Consider the following 21,751-nt stretch of genomic DNA (forward strand, 5'->3'; position numbering starts at 1 on the left):
CTGGAGCCTGTTTCGGTCTGTGACTCCCTCTCTCTCTGACCCTCCCCTGCTCACACTGTCTCTCTCTCTGTCTCCTAGAAATAAATAAAACATTTTAAAAAAAAAAATAAAAAAAAAAATAAAAAGTACAGTGTAATTTTGCATAATGTTTACTCAGATTTCCGGAAAGTTAATATTTTACATTTGTTTTATCATTTTCTCTGTTTATGTTACATACTATTGTTTTTTCTGAAACCTTTGAATATAAATTCCAATATAATGGCCATTTTACCCCTTAACATTTTAATGTATATCTCCTCTAAGAAAAAACACATTTTCTTAGGGAGCTTAGAATGATAAAATCAGGGAATTACTATTGATATAATATATAGGCCTTGTTTTAAAAACTCCAGTTTTCCTGTAATGTTCATTATAGTAACAACAACAAATAAATTCTGGTCTAGGATACAATCCAGGATTACACATTGTATTTAGTTATTATGTCTCTTTACTGTGTTTCATTCTAAAACAGTTTATCAATCTGGAGTAAACTGTCTTTTCATGGCCTTAATGCTTTTGAAGCATATGGATTGTTTTGTAGAATATCCTTTAATATCAGTATGAAAAGGTTACTCATGAATAGATTCATATTATCTTGTGTTTTAAATCCAGTATAGTTAACCTGTTACTTGTTTTTGATAGGAATACCACAGAGTGATGATCACTGACCTTTTCAGTGCATCACATTAGAAGGTGCATGATACCAATGTATCCCTTACTAGTAATGTTAGTTTTGATTACATTTAGGAATGGTGGTTTCTGATAAGTTTCTCCTCTGAAGGTACCACCCTGCACTTTGTAATTAATACTTTCTGAGGGGTTTACTCTGAGAGTATATAAATATCCTTTTTTGTATGTGTGTATTTGTCCTCATCCAGTCATGCCGAAAGCTCACACTACCTGTTTTATGTAATTAAAATGGCCTGTTTTGCTCTAACTATTTTGAATTGGGTTTTTCCCTCAAGCATTCTGAAGAGCCCTACCTGATATGGAGCTTCGGAGAAATTATTTTCCACTTGGGAATTCCTCAAATTTGTCACTACAAGTGGGGAGGCTTACTAGTCCAGAAGGGGGTCAGTCTTCTAATGGTTCTGGGGTGGAAGGACCTGGAACCCGGTCAGCCCCTGCCAAGCTTCAGTCGGTGGTGTAGTGGGACAGAGCACCCCAGGGGTTGGGAAATCAGCTCAGAGAATTCCCTAATTATCCTTTTTTTTTTTTTTCCCCCATAATCAGACTTTTACTCACTAGTTTTAGAATTCATTAATTCCTGAAACAATTGCCACAACACATTTATATCATTCTTCTTTACTAAGGATAAGCTAAAATATGGGATATAAGGGTAGATTCTAAGCTTTATTCCTCACTGAATCTCAGAGGGATTTTGCTATTGTCATTTGACTTATTCGGCTGCTTTAGGTTTGAGAAGGCATATTCTTTTCTGAGAATATACCTTAAGCCACAAATGGAGACAGAACTTGCTAGACTCCCAAGACTCTGATCCATGCAAGCCTCAGAGATGCCCTTTTCTGTGTGCGGGCTGAATAAATCTCTGGGAATGGAGGAAGCTCATAGTCAACACTGCAACTACTTTTAACATTGAACCAGTCCTAAAAATTTGGGAATTTTTGTTGATACAAAGAGCATTAGAACTAGTCAGGACTTTAAAGATCTTCATATCATGACCTAGAGTGTTGAGTGAGAAATTCGAGATCACACAGCTTTTGGTACACTTGGCTGGTATCAAAGCCCTCCATATAGTCTCCTGCGGTTGAGTAAAAGAGATTACTTTCTGTCATCTTAGATTAGGATCACTCTCCCTACTTGTTTCTATTTAGGGTACACATGCTTGGCACTGGGAGGGGCAGGGAATGTCTATAGTTAGGATCCACCTCCACTAGAGGCGATTGGCTGTATTCTAAGTTAGGGATTTTTTTCAAGGGAAATGAGTAGCTTTTCTATTCTGGCTCACAGTGTAAAAAATATAAATATTAAACAACTGAATACTTGAGCAGTCATCAACATATATAAGGTCAGAGAGGCCTCTAGGAGAAAAGATAGCATTTATTATAATATGGGCTTATTCTTTATGATAATCTTCTTTAATATTTTTTCTCTTTTTTATTTTATTTTATTTTTTTTAATGTTTTATTTATTTCCAGGAGAGAGAGAGAGAGACAGCGTGAGCAGGGGAGGGTCAGAGAGAGAGGGAGTCACAGACTCTGAAACAGGCTCCAGGCTCTGAGCTGGCAGTCAGCACAGAGCCCGACGCGGGGCTCAAACCCATGAACCGCGAGATCATGACCTAAGCGAAAGTCGGACGCTTAACCGACTAAGCCACCCAGGCGCCCCTGTGTTTTTCTCTATTAAACAACCCCATCTTTATTATGAGCTCCCGGATAAAAATATCTATTTGTACCAGATAACAATGTAGGGATAAAAACAATGTTACTGGTGGTGTTACTAGCCAGGTAAATAGTAAAGAACAGTTTTTTATCTGGCAAAAATGTGTGGGAATATTGGGTTTGATTTTTCTTTTTTAATTTGGTTCTGATATTTGGCAGGTTTGTGGTTAATACTTGAGCACGGTTTCTGATCTCTAGAGATGGGAGATACATGTAGTTGATACTCTTTCCAGGGTACTTGGAAAATTTCTTGAATTTTTGCCTAAGATTTCTTGAATTTTTGTCTTACACTATGTATTTCTTTTATAAATTCCTTTGTCTCTTTTTCATTAACATTTTACTTTCTGGCTCAAGTATTCCAATTATTGTTTAATAATTTCTGAGCAGAGGAGCGCCTAGCTAGCTCAGTATAGTTAAACTTCGAACTCTTGGTTTCACCTCAGGTCATGATCTCATGGTTCCTCAGGTGAGTTTGAGCCCCCCGTGACTCCCCCCTCCCCCCGCCATGTCCGGCTCTGTGCTGATAGTATGGCGCCTGCTTGGGATTCTCTCTCCCCCTGGCTTTCGGCACCTCTCCCCCAACTCCCAGCCCCCTACCCCCTACCCCATACTCTCTCAAATAAATAAATTAAAAAATTTTTCTGAGCAGAATCCCCTTTTACAATTGTGCCACTGTTTTCTTTAACCCCTATAAGTGCCTTTTTTCACATGTGTACCATTGAAATGAATTTTCTTTTGTTATAAAGGGTACACATGAACTCATCTGTCAAAAGCAGTTGTGGTTTTTTCTTTTGCTTTCTCTATTGGTAACTATTCATTATAGCAAAAGTAAGCTCTGGGGCGCCTGGGTGGCTTAGTCGGTTAAGCGTCCGACTTTCGCTTAGGTCATGATCTCGCGGTTCGTGGGTTCGAGCCCCGCGTCGGGCTCTGTGCTGACTGCCAGCTCAGAGCCTGGAGCCTGTTTCAGTCTGTGACTCCCTCTCTCTCTGACCCTCCCCTGCTCACGCTGTCTCTCTCTCTCTCTCTCTCCTAGAAATAAAAAAAATAAAAAAAAAATAAAAAAAAATAAAAGTAAGCTCTTGAGATATAATTCATATATCATATAGTTTGCTCATTTAAATGGTAAAATTCACTGGTTTTTAGTATATTCATAGAATAGACTATATCCAACTGTCAACAAGATCAATTTCAGAACATTTTTATTATTTCAGAAAGAAACCCTGCCCCTTTATCTATCAGTTCCCAATTCCTCCATCTTTCTCACCTCCTTCCCAGCAGTAAACAACTACTAGTCTGTAAATTGGCCTATTCTGGACATTCCCATTTAAAAGGAAATTTTATAATATGTGGTCTTTTGTGACTGGCTTCTTTCACATAGCTTAATGTTTCAAAGTTTCATCAAGTTGTATCACGATTCAGTACACTATTGTAGCATGTTATCAGTATGTCATTCCTTTTTTTTTTAATGTTATTTAAAAAATTTTATTTTAGTGTTTATTTTTGAGAGAGAGACCACAAGTGGGAGAGGGGCAGAGAGAAAGAGGGAGACACAGAATCAGAAGGAGGCTCCAGGCTCTGAGCTGTCAGCACAGAGCCCAATGCAGGGCTTGAACTCATGAGCTGTGAGATCATGACCTGAGCTGAAGTTGAATGCTTAACCAACCCAGGCACCCCTGTAATGTTTACTTTTGAGAGAGAGTAAAGAAGGGTAGGGGCAGAGGAATGTGGCGGGGAGGCAAAGAGGGACAGAGGATCCAAAGTGGGCTCTGTGCTGACAGCAGGAAACCTGATGCATGGGTCAAACCCGCCAACTATGAGAACATGACCTGAGCCAAAGTCAGATGCTTAACTGGCTGAGCTACCCAGGCAACCCAGTACTTCATTCCTTTTTCTGGCCAAGTAATATTCTATTGTATGGATGGATATACCACAAGTTTTTAGTTTTTATTTTTTGTTACTGTTATTTGTTTGTTTTTGAGAGAGTGTGAGTGGGGGTGAGGGGCAAAGAGAGAGAGAAAGAGAACCTTAAGCAGGCTCCATGCTTAGCATGGAGCCCAAAGTGGGGCTTGATCCTAAAACCCTGGGATCAGTACCTGAGCTGAAGTGAGGAGTTGGATGTTCAACCAACTGAGCCACCCAGGCAACCCTGTCAGTTTTTGTTTTGTTTTGTTTTTGTTTTTGTTTTTTACAATAAAGTGTTCTATTTCCTGAGAATGGTTTTCTTCATGAAACTTCCTTTTTATTTATTTTTTTAATTTTTTTTATTTTTATTTTTATTTATTTTTAATATTTTTATTAATTTCTAGGAGAGAGAGAGAGACAGCGTGAGCAGGGGAGGGTCAGAGAGAGAGGGAGTCACAGACTGAAACAGGCTCCAGGCTCTGAGCTGGCAGTCAGCACAGAGCCCGACTTGGGGCTCGAACCCACGAACCGTGAGATCATGACCTAAGCGAAAGTCGGATGCTTAACCGACTAAGCCACCCAGACGCCCCGAAACTTCCTTTTCAAAAAGTTATCCTTTTCCTAAATTTTGGATTATATTCTTGCCAAAACCTGCATCTTGAAAGTTTTCTTCTTAGATCTAGTTTTCTTTCTGCCTGAGTTTCTGACTTTGCTAGGCTGTGGTAGTGGTTGTGAGTCTTACCTTTGCCTTTTGACAGTGTTACAAGAGGCAGTAGCTACTGATATGCATGATTAGGATTCTTCCATTTTTTAGGAACATTTCTGTTTATTCTCCCATCTCTGGGAATACAGTAGATTTTTGTTAAGACAATATTTTTAAGAATTTAACTTGAACTGTGGATAAGTTAACCACACATAGTTAATACACATTATAGTTATATTAGTATGGCTAATAAAGCCCTTGGCAACCACCCTTCTGAATTTGACTACTCTTACGTACCTCATATATGTGGAATCATAAGATATTTGTCCTTTTGTGACTGACCTATTTCATTTAGTGCAACGTTCTCAAGGTTCATTCATGTTGTAGCATGTGTCAGAATTCCCTTCCCCTTAGGATGCCTGGGTGGGTCAGTTGATTAAGCGTCTGCCTCTTGATTTCTGCTCAGGTCATGCTCTCGTGGTTATGGGATCAAGCCCCATGTGGGGCTCTGTGCTAAGCATAGAGCCTCCTTAAGATTCTCTTTTCCTGCCCCCTGTGTGCATGCATTCTCTTTCAAAATAAATAAATATAAATAAACATTAAATAAAAGAATTATCTTTTTTTAAGGCCATGTAACATTAAATACATCTCTTAGAGACTCTTTTCAAATTCTCTTTGGTATATATTCGGAGGTGGAATACCAGGATCATATGGTAATTCTTACTCTTTTGGTGGTACTGCTATACTATTTACCTTGGTGGCTGTACCATTTTAGGTTTCCAGCAAAGTGTATAAGAGGTTCAATTTCTCCGCATTCTTGTCAGCACTTCTTCTGTTCTTTCTTTCCTTTTTTTTTTTTTTTTTTGATAGTAAGCATCATAATGGGTGTCAGGTTTCCCTAATGGTTAGTGATACTGAGAATCTTTTCATGTGCTTATTGACATTTGCATATCTCCTTTGGAGAAATGTCTATTCAAATCCTTGGCCATTTTTGAATTATGTTCTGTTGTTGAGCTGTAGAAGTTCTTCACACATTCTTGATGATATTCCTTTATCAGCTGTATAATGGGCAAATATTCTGTGGGTTGCCATTTTATTCTGCTGATATAGGCTTCTTTTTTTAAGATTTTATTTTTATATAATCTCTACACCCAACACAGGGGTTGAACTTATGAGATCAAGAGTTGCATGACTATACCGATTGAGCCTGTCAGGTGGCCATATAGTTGTCTTTTTGATGCACAAATCTGACAACTTGTTGTTTGTTTGCCTGTGCCTTTCGTGTCATATTTAAGAAATCATCGCCAAATTCAGTGTTGTGAAGCTTTTGCTCTATATTCTGAGAGTTGTATAATTTTAACTCTTGAATTTAGGTCTTTTGTCCATAGTAGAGTATGTTAGGAAAACCGGAGAGTCACTGAATAAAATAATCTCTTCTTGGTTGCTTGCTCTCTTGCTTGTTGCCATTTGGTATTGATCAAAGTTCTAGTATAAAAAACTGTGTAATGGTACCTTCAGCTTACATAGCAGTTTCCTCTTACTGGTTCTCATTTTATTTTATAGTAGAAGTTTAAAATGTTTGCAGTAGCTGATTTTCAAACACCTAGGATAGTTTTTTGGTTTTTTTTTTTAAGCAGCCTCCATGTCCAGCGTGGAGCTAGAACTCATGACTTTGGGATCAAGAGTTGGATGCTCTACCAAATGTGCCAGCAGGGCACCCCCAGAATAGTTTTTAATATAAGCTACCTGTGTTAAGTTGGTGCATATCACAAGTACTATATAAGCAGAATGAAATCCCTTCTATCCTTTAAAATCAGTAACTGTGTAGATAGTTATTTCAATAGGGACTAGCAGGTTGTATGTACTAGATGGAATGTTGGTGCTCTTAGGAACAATGATAGTGTTGTTTGAGTTGCATAGAAAATGACGTTGGTAGAATTATAATTCCGTAGGATGTATATACAATTTAATAGTACTATTTTCCTTTTAAGGATTTGGACGTGGAAGAGGGAGAGGGGCAGGAAGATTCTCAACACAAGGCATGGGGTAAGTTTGAGCCATCCTATTTTTATAGTTATTACCCTTTCTAGGTATTATTTTAGGGTTTTTCTACCTCTGTCCTGTTCCCCATTTATTTATCCTGGTGAGTCAGATGTTAATTCTAAATTGAAAAGAGAAATTAGGGCACCTCAGTGGCTCAGTCGGTCAAGTGTCTGACTCTTGATTTCTGCTCAGGTCATGATCTTGTGGTTGTGAGATGGAACCCTGCATGGGGCTCAGAGCTGAACCAAGTGTGGACCCTGCTTAAGATATTCTAATTCCCTCCCTCTCTTCCTCTCTTTCTCCTTCTCCTCCCCTCCGCCCCCTCACCCTCATGCTCTGTCGTGCTAAAATAAAAACTAAAAAAATTTCTTAAAATACCACAGAAGAGAAAATCGAGAAAAAGTGAAATAGTACAAATAAAATTGTATTGCAAGAGGCTTTAGAGCAGAATTTTTGTCCTTGGCTCTTTTGACATTTTGGATTGAATAATAGTTTGTTGAAGTGGTGGGGTATCCTTTACATCCCTGGCCTCTCCCTACTAGATACCAGCCAGTAGCACCCCTTCTCAAGTTGTGACAATCAAAAAAAATCTCCAGACATTGCCAGATATTCCCTGGGAGGGAGATGTATAATCACCCTTCATTGAAAACCACTGCTTAAGAGTTAGGTTGATAAATCCAGCAATTTTCTTGAATGGTGAGTAAATACAATGTTTATATAAAAATGATAGTATTTTTATCTTATTTTTCTAAAGGGTGAACATACTATTACTAAACAGGGTACGTAATCAGTTGTTTATAATTTTTGGGTGTTCTTTCACTTTTTGCTTTTTCTAAAATCTTAGCTACCCTTCTGGGTACCTGAGTGGATCAGTTTGTTAACTGTCCGACTGACTTTGTTTCAGGTCATGAACTCCAATTTTATTTTTTTCTTCTTCTTTTTTTTAATGTGTTTTTTTTTTTTTTTTTTTTTTTTTAATTTATTTTTGAGTCAGAGACCGGGCAAGCAGGGGAGGGTCAGAGAGAGAGAGAGATACAGAATCCGAAGACAGGCTCCAGGCTCTGAGCTAGCTGTCAGCACAGAGCCTGACACGGAGCTTGAACCCATGAACTCCAAGATCATGACCTGAGCCCAAGTCGGACACTCAACCGACTGAGCCACCCAGGCGTCCAATTTCTTGAGTTCAAACCCTGCGTTGGGCTCTGTGCTGATACCTCAGAGCCTGTAGCCTGCTTCAGATTCTGTGTCTCCTTCTATCTGTTCAGTCTTCTCCCTCCCTTCCTCTCTCCCTCTCCTGTCTCTCTCTCTCTCTCTCTCTCTCTCTCACAAAAATAAATAAAGGTTAAAAAGAGAAAAATTTTAAAAAAATCCTTAGCTCCTCTTGGATTTTTAGGAAAAGTTTTTAAGCCTATAGAAGCCATATATAGATGACAGTTAAGAAAGGTAGAGAATTGGTTCTAGGAAAACCCTTTTGTCTCTCTTTAGCTCCAGGGTAGCACTGTAGATGGGGAGGGTCACTGCCTTCAGGTGATACCTCTTGCCATTTCTGTTTCCTGCTTGAGCCCATTGTGGATAAAGGAAGGATGAATATACAGGGAGCAAACTGACTGGAACACTGAAGCATACTGTATGTGCCCAGACCAGCTTTTTAAACTCTTTTAGTTTTGCAGTTTACATTAAAAAATAACTCTTTGTGATTTATTTTTTATTTGTCAATGATACATCAGTAAAAGCTGGAAAATATTTTTAAAATCTATTCTGAACTCACAAACTGTGAGATCATGACCTGAGCCAAAATCAACAACTGACGTTTAACCGACTCAGTGTCCCAGTTGCCCCAGCGTGAAGTTTTATTATATTGGCTTTAAAAGGGAAAGGGTATTTTGTGGGGAGGAAGATGATACATGCTTGATTTTGGTAATTGTTGCATTTACTTAAATTCTTTATTTTTTTCAAACACAAGGACATTTAATCCTGCGGACTATTCGGATTCTCCATCTATAGATGGGTGTGGGACAAAGTCAGTAGTTTGGGAAGCTGCTCAGAATGGTGCAGATGAGGGAACTGGTAAGTAAGTGTCTATTGTCAAGAGATGTGTTTGAAATGTTTGAGTCCTTAACATATACAGATGTGTTGATGGAGAATGAAAAGCAGGCTGTTGTCCTACCTCTGACACTGTTAGCTGGTCCTTACCCCCAAGGTCTCAGTTAAAAATCTCATTGACCATAAGGTATTTGATTTTTCCCTTGTGCACTCTTGAGAAGAGGCTCAATGAATCTGTGTAAGTCAGTACAAACTCACACTCAAATCTCAGTGTGTCAGGGATATATGTAATTTCTTATGGGAAGACTTGATACAAAAAAGCATCATTCCTGATGGTGGACACAAATTTGGCCAGATAGAGTGGTAGATGACAAGTAGATTTGGGCACCAGTTGCTTTTGCAGATTTTTTTCTGTATCCTGATGTTTTTGGATTATTTCTTTTTGGAACTTCATGGACAAATTCTTGTTGATTGGGCTCATAGGATTTGTTCATGATGATACATCATTAACTATTGGGATTATATTTATAAAAACATAATTTGACAATTCATGAATTATATCCCAAAAGGTAAAAGTGTAGTTCAGTAAATAGTCTAAAAGCAAACACCCATATAACACCTATCCTGGTCAATAAACAGGACTGTGCCAAGACCATAGAAACACCATGAATGAACTAGAAATTAAAGATACTATAGAAAGGATCAACAAAAGTTATAAAAATGATTATTTGAGAAGACAGTAATATTGATGTGCTTACTGTGAGACTGGTCAAGGGAAGGAGAAGAAACATACATAATTGGCTATAGGAATGAGAAAGGGATATTGATGTTAATTATATTTAAAGTATATATTATAATTGATGGCTTAGTATAATTATCACAATGATTAATATCAGGCACTAAGATTATAAGATACTTGATGTCAATAAATTTTGTGCCAACATTTGAAATTACAGACTAATCTCACTCTTCTACACAGATGTAAAAACCTTAACCCAAAATATCAGAAGACCATTCAGTAAGATAGAAAAGAATAATACATCACGACCATGTTAAATTTATACTTGGTAATCAAGTTTCTTGCACATTATAAAATCAATCACCTCTGAAATATATACTCAAGAGAATGGAAACCACAGCTTTCCATAAAACCTTGTATACAGAGGTTCTGAGAGGTATAATTCATAATGGCCAAAATGTAGAAACAAACCAAATGTCTTTGAGTGGATGAATGGAGGAGTAAAATGTAGTATCCATACAACAGAATATTAATTCTGTCTAGAAAGGAATGAAGTGCTAATGCGTGCTGCAACATGAATGAATCTTAAAAACATGAGTGAGAGCCCAAATGTCCACCAACTGATGAATGGATTAAGAAGATGTGGTATATGTGTGTGTGTGTGTGTGTGTGTGTGTGTATACACAACACACAGTGGAACGTATGGAATTTAGTACAGTGAACTACTACTTAGTGATGAAAAAAATATATTGCCATTTCCAACAACATGGATGGAACTGGTGGCCATGAAGCTAAACAAAATGATACCATTATAGTTAATACAAAAACATGAAATATTTATGTTAAATCTGACAAAGTATGTCCAATATTTGTATGTTGAAAATTATGCAACATGATGAGAAATATCAAGACCCCAAAAAGGGGAGATTTAGTATATTATTAAAAATTTATTTTTTTCTAAAATTGATGTTTATGTGGAGTATTAGTTTAATCAAAATCCTAGCAGATGTTTTTGGTGTAAATTGAAAACTTGATTTAAAAATTTTTATTTTAGGGTGCCTCAGTCGGTTAAGAGTCCAACTTCAGCTCAGGTCATGATTTTGAGATTTGTGACTTTGAGCACCACATCTGTCTCTGTGCTGACAGCTCAGAGCCTGGAGCCTGTTCCAGGCTCTGTGTCTCCCTTTCTTTCCCCTCCTCCCCGAGTCGTGCTCTGTATCTCTTTCTCAAAAATAAATATCTGAAAAGTTTTTAAAAAAATTTTTATTTAAAGAAATTTGTATTTTAAGTTTTTAAGAAATCTCTACACCCAGGTGCATCTGGGTGGCACAGTTAGTCAGTCATCTGACTTGAGACCTGTGTCAGGCTCTGTGCTGACAGCTCAGAGCCTGGGGTCTGCCTTGGATTCTGTGTCTCCCTCTCTCTGTCCCTCCGTGACTAGCTAGTGCTCGCTCTCGCGCGCTCTCTCTCTCTCTCTCTCTCTCCCCTTCTCTCTCCTTCTCTCTCTCTCAAAAATAAACAGACATTTAAAAAATTTTTCTTTACAAGAAATGAACAAATAAAAAAACTTGATTCTTAAAAAAAATTTTTTTGGAGGAAATGTCTATACCAGTCTTATGACCCTGAGATGAGAGTCACATGCTCTTCTGACTGAGTCAAGCCAGGCTCCTTGATTTTAAAATTTTTATAGAAAAGTACAGATAGTGGCATATAACCCAAAGAATTTTGAAAATGATCAACAAAGTTTAGATCATACTCCTCCTACAATCCCATCCCTTGTTTTTTATTGAAGAGGAAAGAAAACACAACCACACAGAAACCTGGACACGGTGTTTTTAAGTGGTTTTATTCATAACCTTTACTGAATTTTAAATCAGGTTTTGAAACAATGTTGAATTAGTTGGTTAAGTGTTAGTTTTCTTTTTTCTCTACACTGCCTCTTTCCTTTTCCTCTTCTCTGGGCTCTTCTCTTTTGCCTTCTTCCCCTCATTCTCATTTAGAGTAGCAGATTCTTTGCTAAAAAACAAGGAAATGTGTTTAGTGCAGAATACAGTTAAAGGATGTCAGTTAATAAGAGTGGTGGGGCTGTTTGTCTAGGGGCCTCACAGAATAACATTTTCTTGTTGAAAACACACAGTTCTGAGTCTGGACCTCAACCATAATTACAGGCTCAGAAACCTTACTTGACAGGATAGTAATCAAATCCATTCTTTAGAGGCAGACCCCCGTTAAGCAAAATAGAATGACTGGAGGATAGTTATAATAATGATTTCTAAATCAAAATATACGAAACATGCTTGTAAAACATTGTAATGGTTTTAAGAATTAGGGAGGGAGTTTGATGAACATGGGAATGAGAACAAGTGTAGTTCATGCAGTTGAATATTCAAAGGCCTTCTGGCTAATAGGATTTATAGTTGAGTTGCAGTAGGCTGTCACACAGTATTGATTGCAGTCTGTTTCCCTCTCCTCGGATGCACAGCCTAGACTAGCTTTGGTGCTTTACTTTCCTTGTTTAAGTTGCTAACCAGTTTCTCTTCTGATGAATACCTTCATTATTTTGATATGTGAAAACCTTCCATTTTATATTGATCTGCAGAACTGGCATTAAATGGTCATAATGTAGCTCAGGATCTGCCAAACAAAAATTCTTATGGACACAAAGGTATGGTTTTTTTAATTAAAAATTTTTCTTACTTAAAAATCTAAAATGGGTGTGCCTGGCTGGCTCAGTTATTAAAGCATTCAACTTTTGATCTTGGGGTTGTGAGTTCAAGCTGCCTGTTGGGCATGGAGCTTAGTTTTTAAAAAAGAATATATCAAAATGCTTACAGTGTCTTCCGTTTTAATCAAGGCTAGTTAAGTAGAATTCATCAAGGAGTATTTGTAAAAACTGTATTTTTACATCTACTTGGTTAAATATCAACTTTAAAAATTTTTTTTTTTTTTTTAAAAATATTTTTATTTATTTCTAGGAGAGAGAGAGAGAGACAGTGTGAGCAGGGGAGGGTCAGAGAGAGAGGGAGATACAGACTATGAAATAGGCTCCAGGCTCTGAGCTGGCAGTCAGCACAGAGCCCGACGCGGGGCTCGAACCCACGAACCGCGAGATCGTGACCTAAGTGAAAGTCGGACGCTTAACCAACTAAGCCACCCAGGCGCCCCTAAAAATTGTTTTTTTAATGTTGATTTTTGAGAGAGAAAGAGTGTGAGTAGGGGAGGAGCAGGGAGGGAGACAGAATCTGAAGCACGGTCCACTCTGTCAGTGCAAAACTGGACATGGTGCTGGAACCCAAGCACTCTGAAATCATGACCTGAGCTGAAGTTGGATGATCAATCAACTCAGCCACCCAGGTGCCTCTTAAATATCAACTTTTGATTATGGAAGTGTTTTACAGATTAGCCTTCAAGGCAGCACAGATTTTTATCTCCTTGTTTTTCCTACATGGCTACTTCAAAGTGCTTTGGATAGAAGACTAAAATCAAGTTAAATGCAACATAAAGCATTCACCTCAAATTGTTTTAAGCTGAAAATAAATCAATATCATTGATGTTTTCCCATGTTTGAGTTGTAGTTTGTAGGTGAGTAATGGGGAACAGAGTCTTACTGTAAAATGTAAAAGTCTGATATTTCACAATAGGATTAGTATCAGCCTGTATTGTTCTACATGTAATGTCTTGTAGTTTTTATAGTCTGCGTATTTAGGGTGGGTTTTTAGCTTAATTATTTTTGAGAGAGAGAGGGCGCTAGTGAGTGCAGTCAGGGGAGGGACAGAGAGAGAATCCAAAGCAGGCTCTGTACTGTCAGGGCAGAGCCTGACACAGGGCTCAATCTCTTGAACTGTGAGATTATGACCTGAGCCAGAGTCAGACACTTAAGTGACTGAGCCACCCAGGCATCCTGGCCCTGGTTTCTGATAAGGGGTTGCCTCATCTGTGGTCTGATCTAACCACTTTACCATGTTGCACTTTTGGTTGTGACTACATAGTCTTCTCCTTATTAAATGTACTCAAATTCTAACTATAATCTCCATTTCTAAATTTGTGTTTAATTATTTTCAAAAGACCCTTCTAAGTGTTAGGCCAGCCTCTTTACATGTCGCATATATGAAAGTGTGCTTTAACTTAACACCACTGAATTGGACATTTAAAGAGGATCACAATAGTAAATTTTATGAGTATTTTATTGCAACAATTTTTGGAAAAATATTTTGTAAACTTGTAAGTTTCTTTTTGAGAGAGACTGCCTGAGTTGGGGAGGGGCATAGAGAGAGGGAGAGAGAAAATCCCAAGCAGGCTCTGCACTATCAGCATAGAGCCTGATGTGGAGCTAGAACCCACAAAAGGTTGTGAGATCATGACCTGAGCTGAAACCAACAGTCAGATACCTAAACAACAAAGCCACCCAGGTGCCCCAGTACTTTGTAAACTTTAGGATACTTTAAGTATTTTATTTTAAAAAATTTAATGTTTTATTTATTTTTGAGAGAGAGAGACTGTGTGGGAGGGTCAGAAAGAGAGGGAAACACAGAATCATAAGCAGGCTCCAGGCTCTGAGCTTGCTGTCAGCACAGAGCGTGATGCAGGGTTCAAACCCACGAATTGTGAGATCGTCACCTGAGCTGAAGTCAGAGGCTTAACCAACTGAGCCACCCAGGCACCCCTCAATATATTTTTTTTTTACCCCTCAATATTTTATATAGTGGGTTTTGTAATGCCTTGTCATTGTTCTTCTTTGGAGTATCTTTCTTGATCTGTCTATCTATCTATCTTTCCAGCTGTTTTTAAGCTTTCAAGGTTTGTTTTTATTTTAAGTGAGAGGGAGAGTGGGGGAGGGCCAGAGAGAGAGAGAGAGAGAGAGAGAGAGAGAATTCCAAGCAGTCTTCGAAATGTCATCACAGAGCCTGACACATGCTTGATCTCTCAAACTGTGAGATCATGACCTGAGCCAAAGTTAAGAATTGGATGCTCAACTGACTGAGCCCTGCCTGCTGCCCTAATTTTATTTTTTACATTTTTTAAGTAATTTCTATACCAGATGTGCAGCTTGAACTTCAAACCCCAAGATCAAGAGCCGCATGCTGTAAACTGACCCAGTCAGGCACCCCCCAACTTTAAAGATTTTTGCCATACTTTATTTTCCCCATAAACTTTCTCTTCCCATTTTTAGCTTTCATTAACATTTTTTTGTCCTACACATTTCCATTTATTAATCTGTTTTGTGTAATTTATCATTTAATAATATACACCATGATAACTCAGAAGATTTTTGTCTTTCCAGTGAAATAGGACTTTGGTATTTAGCATTAGGCTAAACATGCAGTCTTTTTTTCTTTTTTAAAGTTTTTATTTATTTATTTCGAGAGAGTGAAAGCTTAAGAAGGGGCAAAGAGAGGAGAAAGTGAGAATCCAGAGCAGGCCCTGCACTGTCAGCATTGAGCCTGATGAGGGGCTTGAACTCATGAATCCTGAGATCATGACGTAAGCCAAAATCAAGAGGTGGTCGCTTAACCAACTGAGCCACCCATGCACCCCAAACATGTAAGCTTTTAACCCATTATTGGTTAGTAGAAGATTGATGATGAAGGGTTTCCAAGGAAAATTCCACCATAAATTGTTTCCTACTAAGAGTCTTAGAGGCCTTGAAGATGAATGTTTTCAGAGTGATTTTCGAGGCTCTGCGGTTGTTTCCTCTTTCTTTATTTGAATGTTCCTAAAACTGTTTATACCGAGCCTCAGCTTTTTGTAGAATTTCTTAATCTTTAGAGTACTGTCTCCTATGATAAAATTGACAGCATGTGCATAGGGTAGGTTGGATTGAGGTGGGACCAAGAACCCTGTGTACTGGCTACCCTTTAAGTTAGTCTAGTTGAGAGTTTAAAAAAATTTTTTTTTAAATGTTTCTTTTTGAGAGAGTGGGAATGGGGGAGGGCCAGAGAGAGGAGGAGACACAGAATCCGAAGCAGGCTCCAGGCTTCGAGCTCTCAGCACAAGAGTATAACTCAGAGCTTGATCTCACTCACAGGCCCTGAGATCATGACCTGAGCCACTGAGCCACCTAGTCACACCTAGTTGTGAGTTTTTAAAACTATATACATCTATTTAGAGAAAAATCTTGAAGGAGATCTATTAAAACGTTGGGGATTATGTATTAGTACCTAGAAGAAAATCACATTGCAGAAGGAGTGTAAAAGTGGAGGGGAGGTAGATGGTTTGCCTTAGATATATTTAGGTTTGTGTGCAGGGTGACCTCTAAGAAACCTGAGCAGAGGTCTAGAGAACAGCTTTTCACTACTGATTTCTTACTGGGACTAATTGTACCTTGTGTTTTTTCACTAAAACTGGACTTCTTCCTAGTTTTAAGAAACTGTTTAATTGGGAGCGCCTGGGCAGCTCAGTTGGTTGAACTTTCAATTTTGGCTCGGGTCATGAGCTTGTGGTTTGTGGGTTAGAGCCCTGTGTTAGACTCTCTGCTGACAGTTCGGATCCTGGAGCCTGCTTTGAAATCTGCTTCTCCCTCTCTCTCTGCCTCTCCCCCACTCAACTTTCTTTGTCACTCTCAAAAATAAAAACCTTAAAAAGATCATTTTAATTCAAAGAGATATTTTAGGTCAACTTAAATTCCTAATTGTTTTATGACACTTCTGGAAAAATTGTGGAAACCATTAAAAGGTATGATGAGTGAACCAATATAAAGGATCAGATTGTCAGTTCACAACATTCTCCAAAAATCTTTATGATTATTTCAAGGATACATGCAGTTGAGAGGTACAGAAAAACAAGGAGTGCCTGTATCCATGTTCTTTCCTTTAATGTATATGCCCTGTGATCCACAATAATAGGTGAAGTCTCTCAGTGATGTGTGTAGGTTTCTCACATTGTGGGGAATGTTTTTCAGGTTTGAAATTACTCCCATATACTAGCATATCTTAGGGGATATTTTTTATAGAGTGCCTTACTGCATACATTCTTCAATTCTGTATTTTCCATAAGCAGTCCTAAACTAGGGACATCCAACTGAAAGAATTCCATAAGAAAGGACTCTTTTTGTAGGTAACACCTTCTATTTATTCATGAAGTTGTTGGTTATTAGGTTATAGACCTTGTTCCAAGGAAGTCAGATCTGGTTACCTGCTCTTTTTCCTCAAGAGTGTTCTCCTTCTCTTCCTTTTGTTCTTTGTATACACAAACCCCATTGTAGGACAGATGCTCATCTCATTGCTTCCCTGTTGAAGGAATGAAAACATTCATAGTCTTCCTTCCTGGGAGAAGTTGATATCTTTGTGTATTTTCTTATAAAACCATTTTCTTTGGTTTTCGCATGTATGTATTTGCATGTATGATATAAAATAATGGGCCTGTACTTATACAGGATCTCTGAATACTAAAGTCAGCATTTCTGAACGCAAATGCTTCTCTTTAAATCTTTAATTATTTTATAGATATTTATTCTGTAAGAATTGTTTGAGTAGATCCTCTACATCTGGTCATCAGGAGTTATATATAGCACCAGACTTTATGTGAGCAGGTCTAATGCTCAGCTTTGCTGGAGATCTATTAGGGACCAATAGAATGGACCTAATATCTTTTTTTTTTTTTTTTTTTTTTAACATTTATTTATTTTTGAAAGAGAGAGACAGAGCATGAACAAGGGAGGGGCAGAGGGAGAAGGAGACACAGACTCCCAAGCAGGCTCCAGACTCTGAGCTTTCAGCCCAGTGCCCAATGTGGTGCTGGAACCCACAAACAGTGAGGTCATGACCTGAGCCAAAGTCAGATGCTTAACCAACGGACCCACCCAGGCATCTCAGACCTAGTATCTTTTTAAAGATATTTTAGAGAGAAAGCATGAGCAGGGGAGGGACAGAGAGAGAGAGTGAGAATTCCAAGTAGGTACTGAACTCTCAACATTGAGTCTGCTGTGGGCCTCCAACCCATGAATTGTGAGATTGTGACCTGAGCTGAATCCAAGTCAGACACTAAACTACTGAGCCAACCCAGGTCCCCCTTTAACTAATATCTTATAAAGAGGATGCATTTATAAATTCAGTAGTTCAGTCATCTACCCGAGATTAGTGCCCAAGGCAGATCAGCTTCATAATGAATTTTGTTCTGTTTTAAATGTCATTTATCTTAAGGGTCTCATTCTTAAATATGTGTATTTGTGCTCTGCCCATACTTTATTACTCATGGCTGAATTGCTTGGATATGATCTACACTAAGCAAAATCAGTGTGAGACCTTGCTTTGAGTATATGTGGATAGTACCTAGCTAAGTTGTGTTTGACAACATGACATTTTATGGAGAATAGATCAGAAGTTTCATATTTCTTAGGTTGTAAACTAAATTACTAATAAGATATATGACACATGTTGTGTAGTACACTGCAGAAAAATAGTTGGAGTGAGATGAAATTTGACGTTGTGATGAAAACTATGATTATTGTCAGCAGGGGCCTGGAAGAATTCAGTGGAAGAGTGGACAACAGACGACTGGACAGAAGATGTAAGTATTTAGCATCAGATTCGATCTGTCTTCCTCTTGTTTTCTGATAAAAACAGAAACAGCTAGAAACATCTTGTAGTTTGTCCATGGCTCCTTTTCAAACATGTGATTATCATATTTTCTTAGCAGATGCTTCTTAGAAAGAAGTTGGGGATTTGAGATTTTTAAGAAGCTTGTGTTTAAAGCATCCACTTAAAAGTGACCAGGTGTTGTGCACTTGGGTGGTTCAGTTAGTTAAGTGTCTCTTAGTTTTGGTTCAGATCATGCTCTCATGGTTTGTGAGATCCAGCCTTGCAGTAGGGCTCGGTGCTGACAGTGAGGAGCCTGCTTGGAATTGTCTCTCTGCCCGTCCCCTGCTCATATCTTTCCCTTTCCCTCCCTCCCTCCATATGTCCCTCTCTGTCTGTCTCTCAATAAATAAACTTACCAAAAAAAAAAAAAATGACAAGTTGTAACAGATGCCTGACTGACTCTGTCTGAAGAACATGGGACTCTTGAACTTGGGGTCATGAGTACGGTCCCCACATTGGATGTAGAGATTACTAAAATATGAACTTAAAAACAAAGATCAGGTTGTTAAGTAGGATACAAATAATTTTTTTAGTGTATCTTTTGTTTTTTTCCTATTATTATTTTAATGTTCATTTATTTTTGAGAGAGAGAGACAAAGATTGAGTATGAGCAGGGGAGGAGCAGAGAGAGGGAGATAGAGAATCCGAAACAGGCTCTAGGCTCTGAGCTGTCAGCACAGAGCCTGGCGCAGGGCTCAAACTCATGAACTGTGAGATCATGATCTGTGCTGAAGTTGGATGCTTAACTGACTGAGCCACCCGGGCGCCTGTTTTTGTTTGTTCTGATAACTATTGCCCTGGCCTGTGAATATTTATTTATTAATTTTTTAATGTTTGTTTTTGAGAGAGAGAAAGAGAGAGAAAGAACACACGAGCAGCGGAGAGACAGAAAGAGAGGGAATCACAGAATTCAAAGCTTGCTTCAGGCTCTGAGCTGTCACCACAGAGCCCGACGTGGGGCTTGAACTCACGAACTGTGAGATCATGACCTGTGTTGAAGTCGGACGCTCAACTGACTGAACCACCCAGGCGCCCCATGTGAATGTTTGTTTTTTATAACATTTTAATTAAAGGAGATAGTGTTTGGGTCACCGTTGAAATTAACTGAAATTAACTGATTCTGGTTGTAGGCCCAACCCCTTCTTAAAGGTAGACTAGCTCTTTTTATATTCATTTATTTGATAGCCATTTTAAGTGTACTACACTAGTTTATTGGTAGTGATGATCTATAACTCTGGACTCAGCATAAAATATTCTTTGATAAAAAAGATTTAACTTAAAAAAAGAAAAGGTAACCGGACTAATAGCCCTATATCATATTTTATATCATTTTTCTGTTTGACTGTCAAGGTCCAGAAGATGTATGTATGTGATAGACTGGTAGAAAAGACATCGTGACAGAGAGTAAAGAAAGGCATTACAAGTATTGACCTTTAATATCACATGAAGTGACCCAGACTTCGAAATTTTTTTTCTTGAGATTATTTTTCTCTCTTACCATTCTGTACTCACAAGTATATTTTTAAAAATTTACTTTTAAGAGTTTATTTATATCGTCTTCCTCTTCCCGTGAGCGGCCTGAGGTGATCTCTGAAAATGGTTCGCTATTCACTTGACCCGGAAAACCCGACAAAATCATGCAAATCAAGAGGTTCAAATCTTCGTGTTCACTTTAAGAACACACGTGAAACTGCCCAGGCCATCAAGGGTATGCATATCCGAAAAGCCACCAAGTATCTTAAAGATGTCACTTTGCAGAAGCAATGTGTTCCATTCCGACGCTACAATGGTGGAGTTGGTAGGTGTGCCCAGGCCAAACAGTGGGGCTGGACACAGGGTCGGTGGCCCAAAAAGAGTGCTGAATTTTTACTGCACATGCTTAAAAATGCAGAGAATAATGCTGAACTTAAGGGTTTAGATGTAGATTCTCTGGTCATCGAGCACATCCAGGTGAACAAAGCCCCCAAGATGCGGCGTAGAACTTACAGGGCTCATGGTCGGATTAACCCATACATGAGCTCTCCCTGCCACATTGAGATGATCCTCACTGAAAAAGAGCAGATTGTTCCTAAACCAGAAGAGGAAGTTGCACAGAAGAAAAAGATATCCCAGAAGAAACTGAAGAAACAAAAACTTATGGCCTGGGAGTAAATTCTGCATAAAGTACATGCAAATAAAAGTAAAAACAGAAAGAAAAAAAAAAAAAAAAAAAAAAGAGTTTATTTATATCATTGGCGGGGGAGGGGTCAGAGAAAGAGAATCCCAAGCCTGCTCTCTGCTATCAGTGTGGAGCCCTACATGGGGCTTGATACCAATCTTTTCTGAGATGATACAATAGGGTTGCCTGGGTGGCTCACTCAGTTGGTTGAGCATCTGACTTCAGCTCAGCTCTGACCTCATGGTTCATGGGCTTGCACCTGCCTTGGGCTCTGTTTTGACAGGAGCCTAGAGCCAGCTTCAGATACTGTGTCTCTCTGTCTGCCCCTCCCCTGCTCATGCTCCATTTCTCTCTCTCAAATAAACAAACATTAAAAAAAAAAAAAAGGTGATTGAAACATGAGTAAACTAAGGTGCCATTCTAAAATTCCTTGAACTATTAACCTTTTCTTTCCCTCTCTTTTTAAAATTTTCCTAAATTTAAGCTTTGCCCAGCGTAGGGGTCAAACCCACAACCCTGAGATCAAGACTTTCATGCTCTACTGACTGAGCCAGCCAGGTGCCCTTAGAGGTAGCCACTTTAAATATTTTTTATGTATTTCCTTCTATTCTAGTCTTTTTCTTTTCATAAATATTAAATTACAGCTTGTGTCTTTTAAAATCTGAGAATGCTTCCTTTTTACATAATACTTTTTTATAAACTATTTTAAACACTTCTTTATTTATTTTTGAGAGCGAGATTAGCAAATGAGCAGGTGAGGGGCAGAGAGAGAGGGAGACAAAATCCCAGCAGGCTCTGTGCTGCCAGTGCATTGTTGCACTGTCAATCATGACCTGAGCTGAAGCTAAGAGTCAGATGCTTAACTGACTGAGCCACACAGATGCCCACAAAGATTGTATTTTTATTTTAAAATAACCTCTACACCCAGTGTGAGGCTTGAACTCATGACCCCGAGATCAAGAGTCACATGCTTTACTGACAGCCAGTCAAGTACCCCACTCCTTTCTTTTCTTTTCTTTTTTTTTTTAAAGATAGAAGGAGGAAACAATTTAATTTTCTGTATTCTGCCAGGCTGCCAGGTTAGATAGGGTGTTCGTGATTAATGGTGGTTCTCATTTGATTTGAACTAATATTTTTATGGCTTTA

The 21,751-nt window shown here is 38.5% G+C and overlaps 2 protein-coding genes across 7 annotated transcripts in view; both read left to right on the forward strand.

Annotated features, from left to right (window-relative positions):
• Positions 1–21,751, forward strand: part of UBAP2 (ubiquitin associated protein 2) — a 118,845-nt gene that overhangs the window by 62,340 nt on the left and 34,754 nt on the right. For 2 of the 6 annotated variants that reach the window (XM_039247049.1, XM_039247051.1), the window contains exons 7-10: positions 7,038–7,092; positions 9,053–9,156; positions 12,471–12,536; positions 18,321–18,376. In XM_039247049.1, the coding sequence (XP_039102980.1) occupies positions 7,038–7,092; positions 9,053–9,156; positions 12,471–12,536; positions 18,321–18,376 (281 nt within the window). The remainder of the gene's footprint in view (positions 1–7,037; positions 7,093–9,052; positions 9,157–12,470; positions 12,537–18,320; positions 18,377–21,751) is intronic. The other 4 variants (XM_039247050.1, XM_039247052.1, XM_039247053.1 and 1 more) reach the window with 3 other exon arrangements.
• LOC120241727 (60S ribosomal protein L17-like) lies at positions 20,011–20,639 on the forward strand. Its single transcript, XM_039247055.1, has one exon. The coding sequence runs from the start codon at positions 20,044–20,046 to the stop codon at positions 20,596–20,598; it is 555 nt and encodes a 184-aa protein (XP_039102986.1). The 5' UTR covers positions 20,011–20,043; the 3' UTR covers positions 20,599–20,639.

This window comes from Hyaena hyaena, unplaced genomic scaffold, assembly GCF_003009895.1.
Source record: "Hyaena hyaena isolate Hyena2069 unplaced genomic scaffold, ASM300989v1 scaffold_289, whole genome shotgun sequence".
NCBI lineage: Eukaryota > Metazoa > Chordata > Mammalia > Carnivora > Hyaenidae > Hyaena > Hyaena hyaena.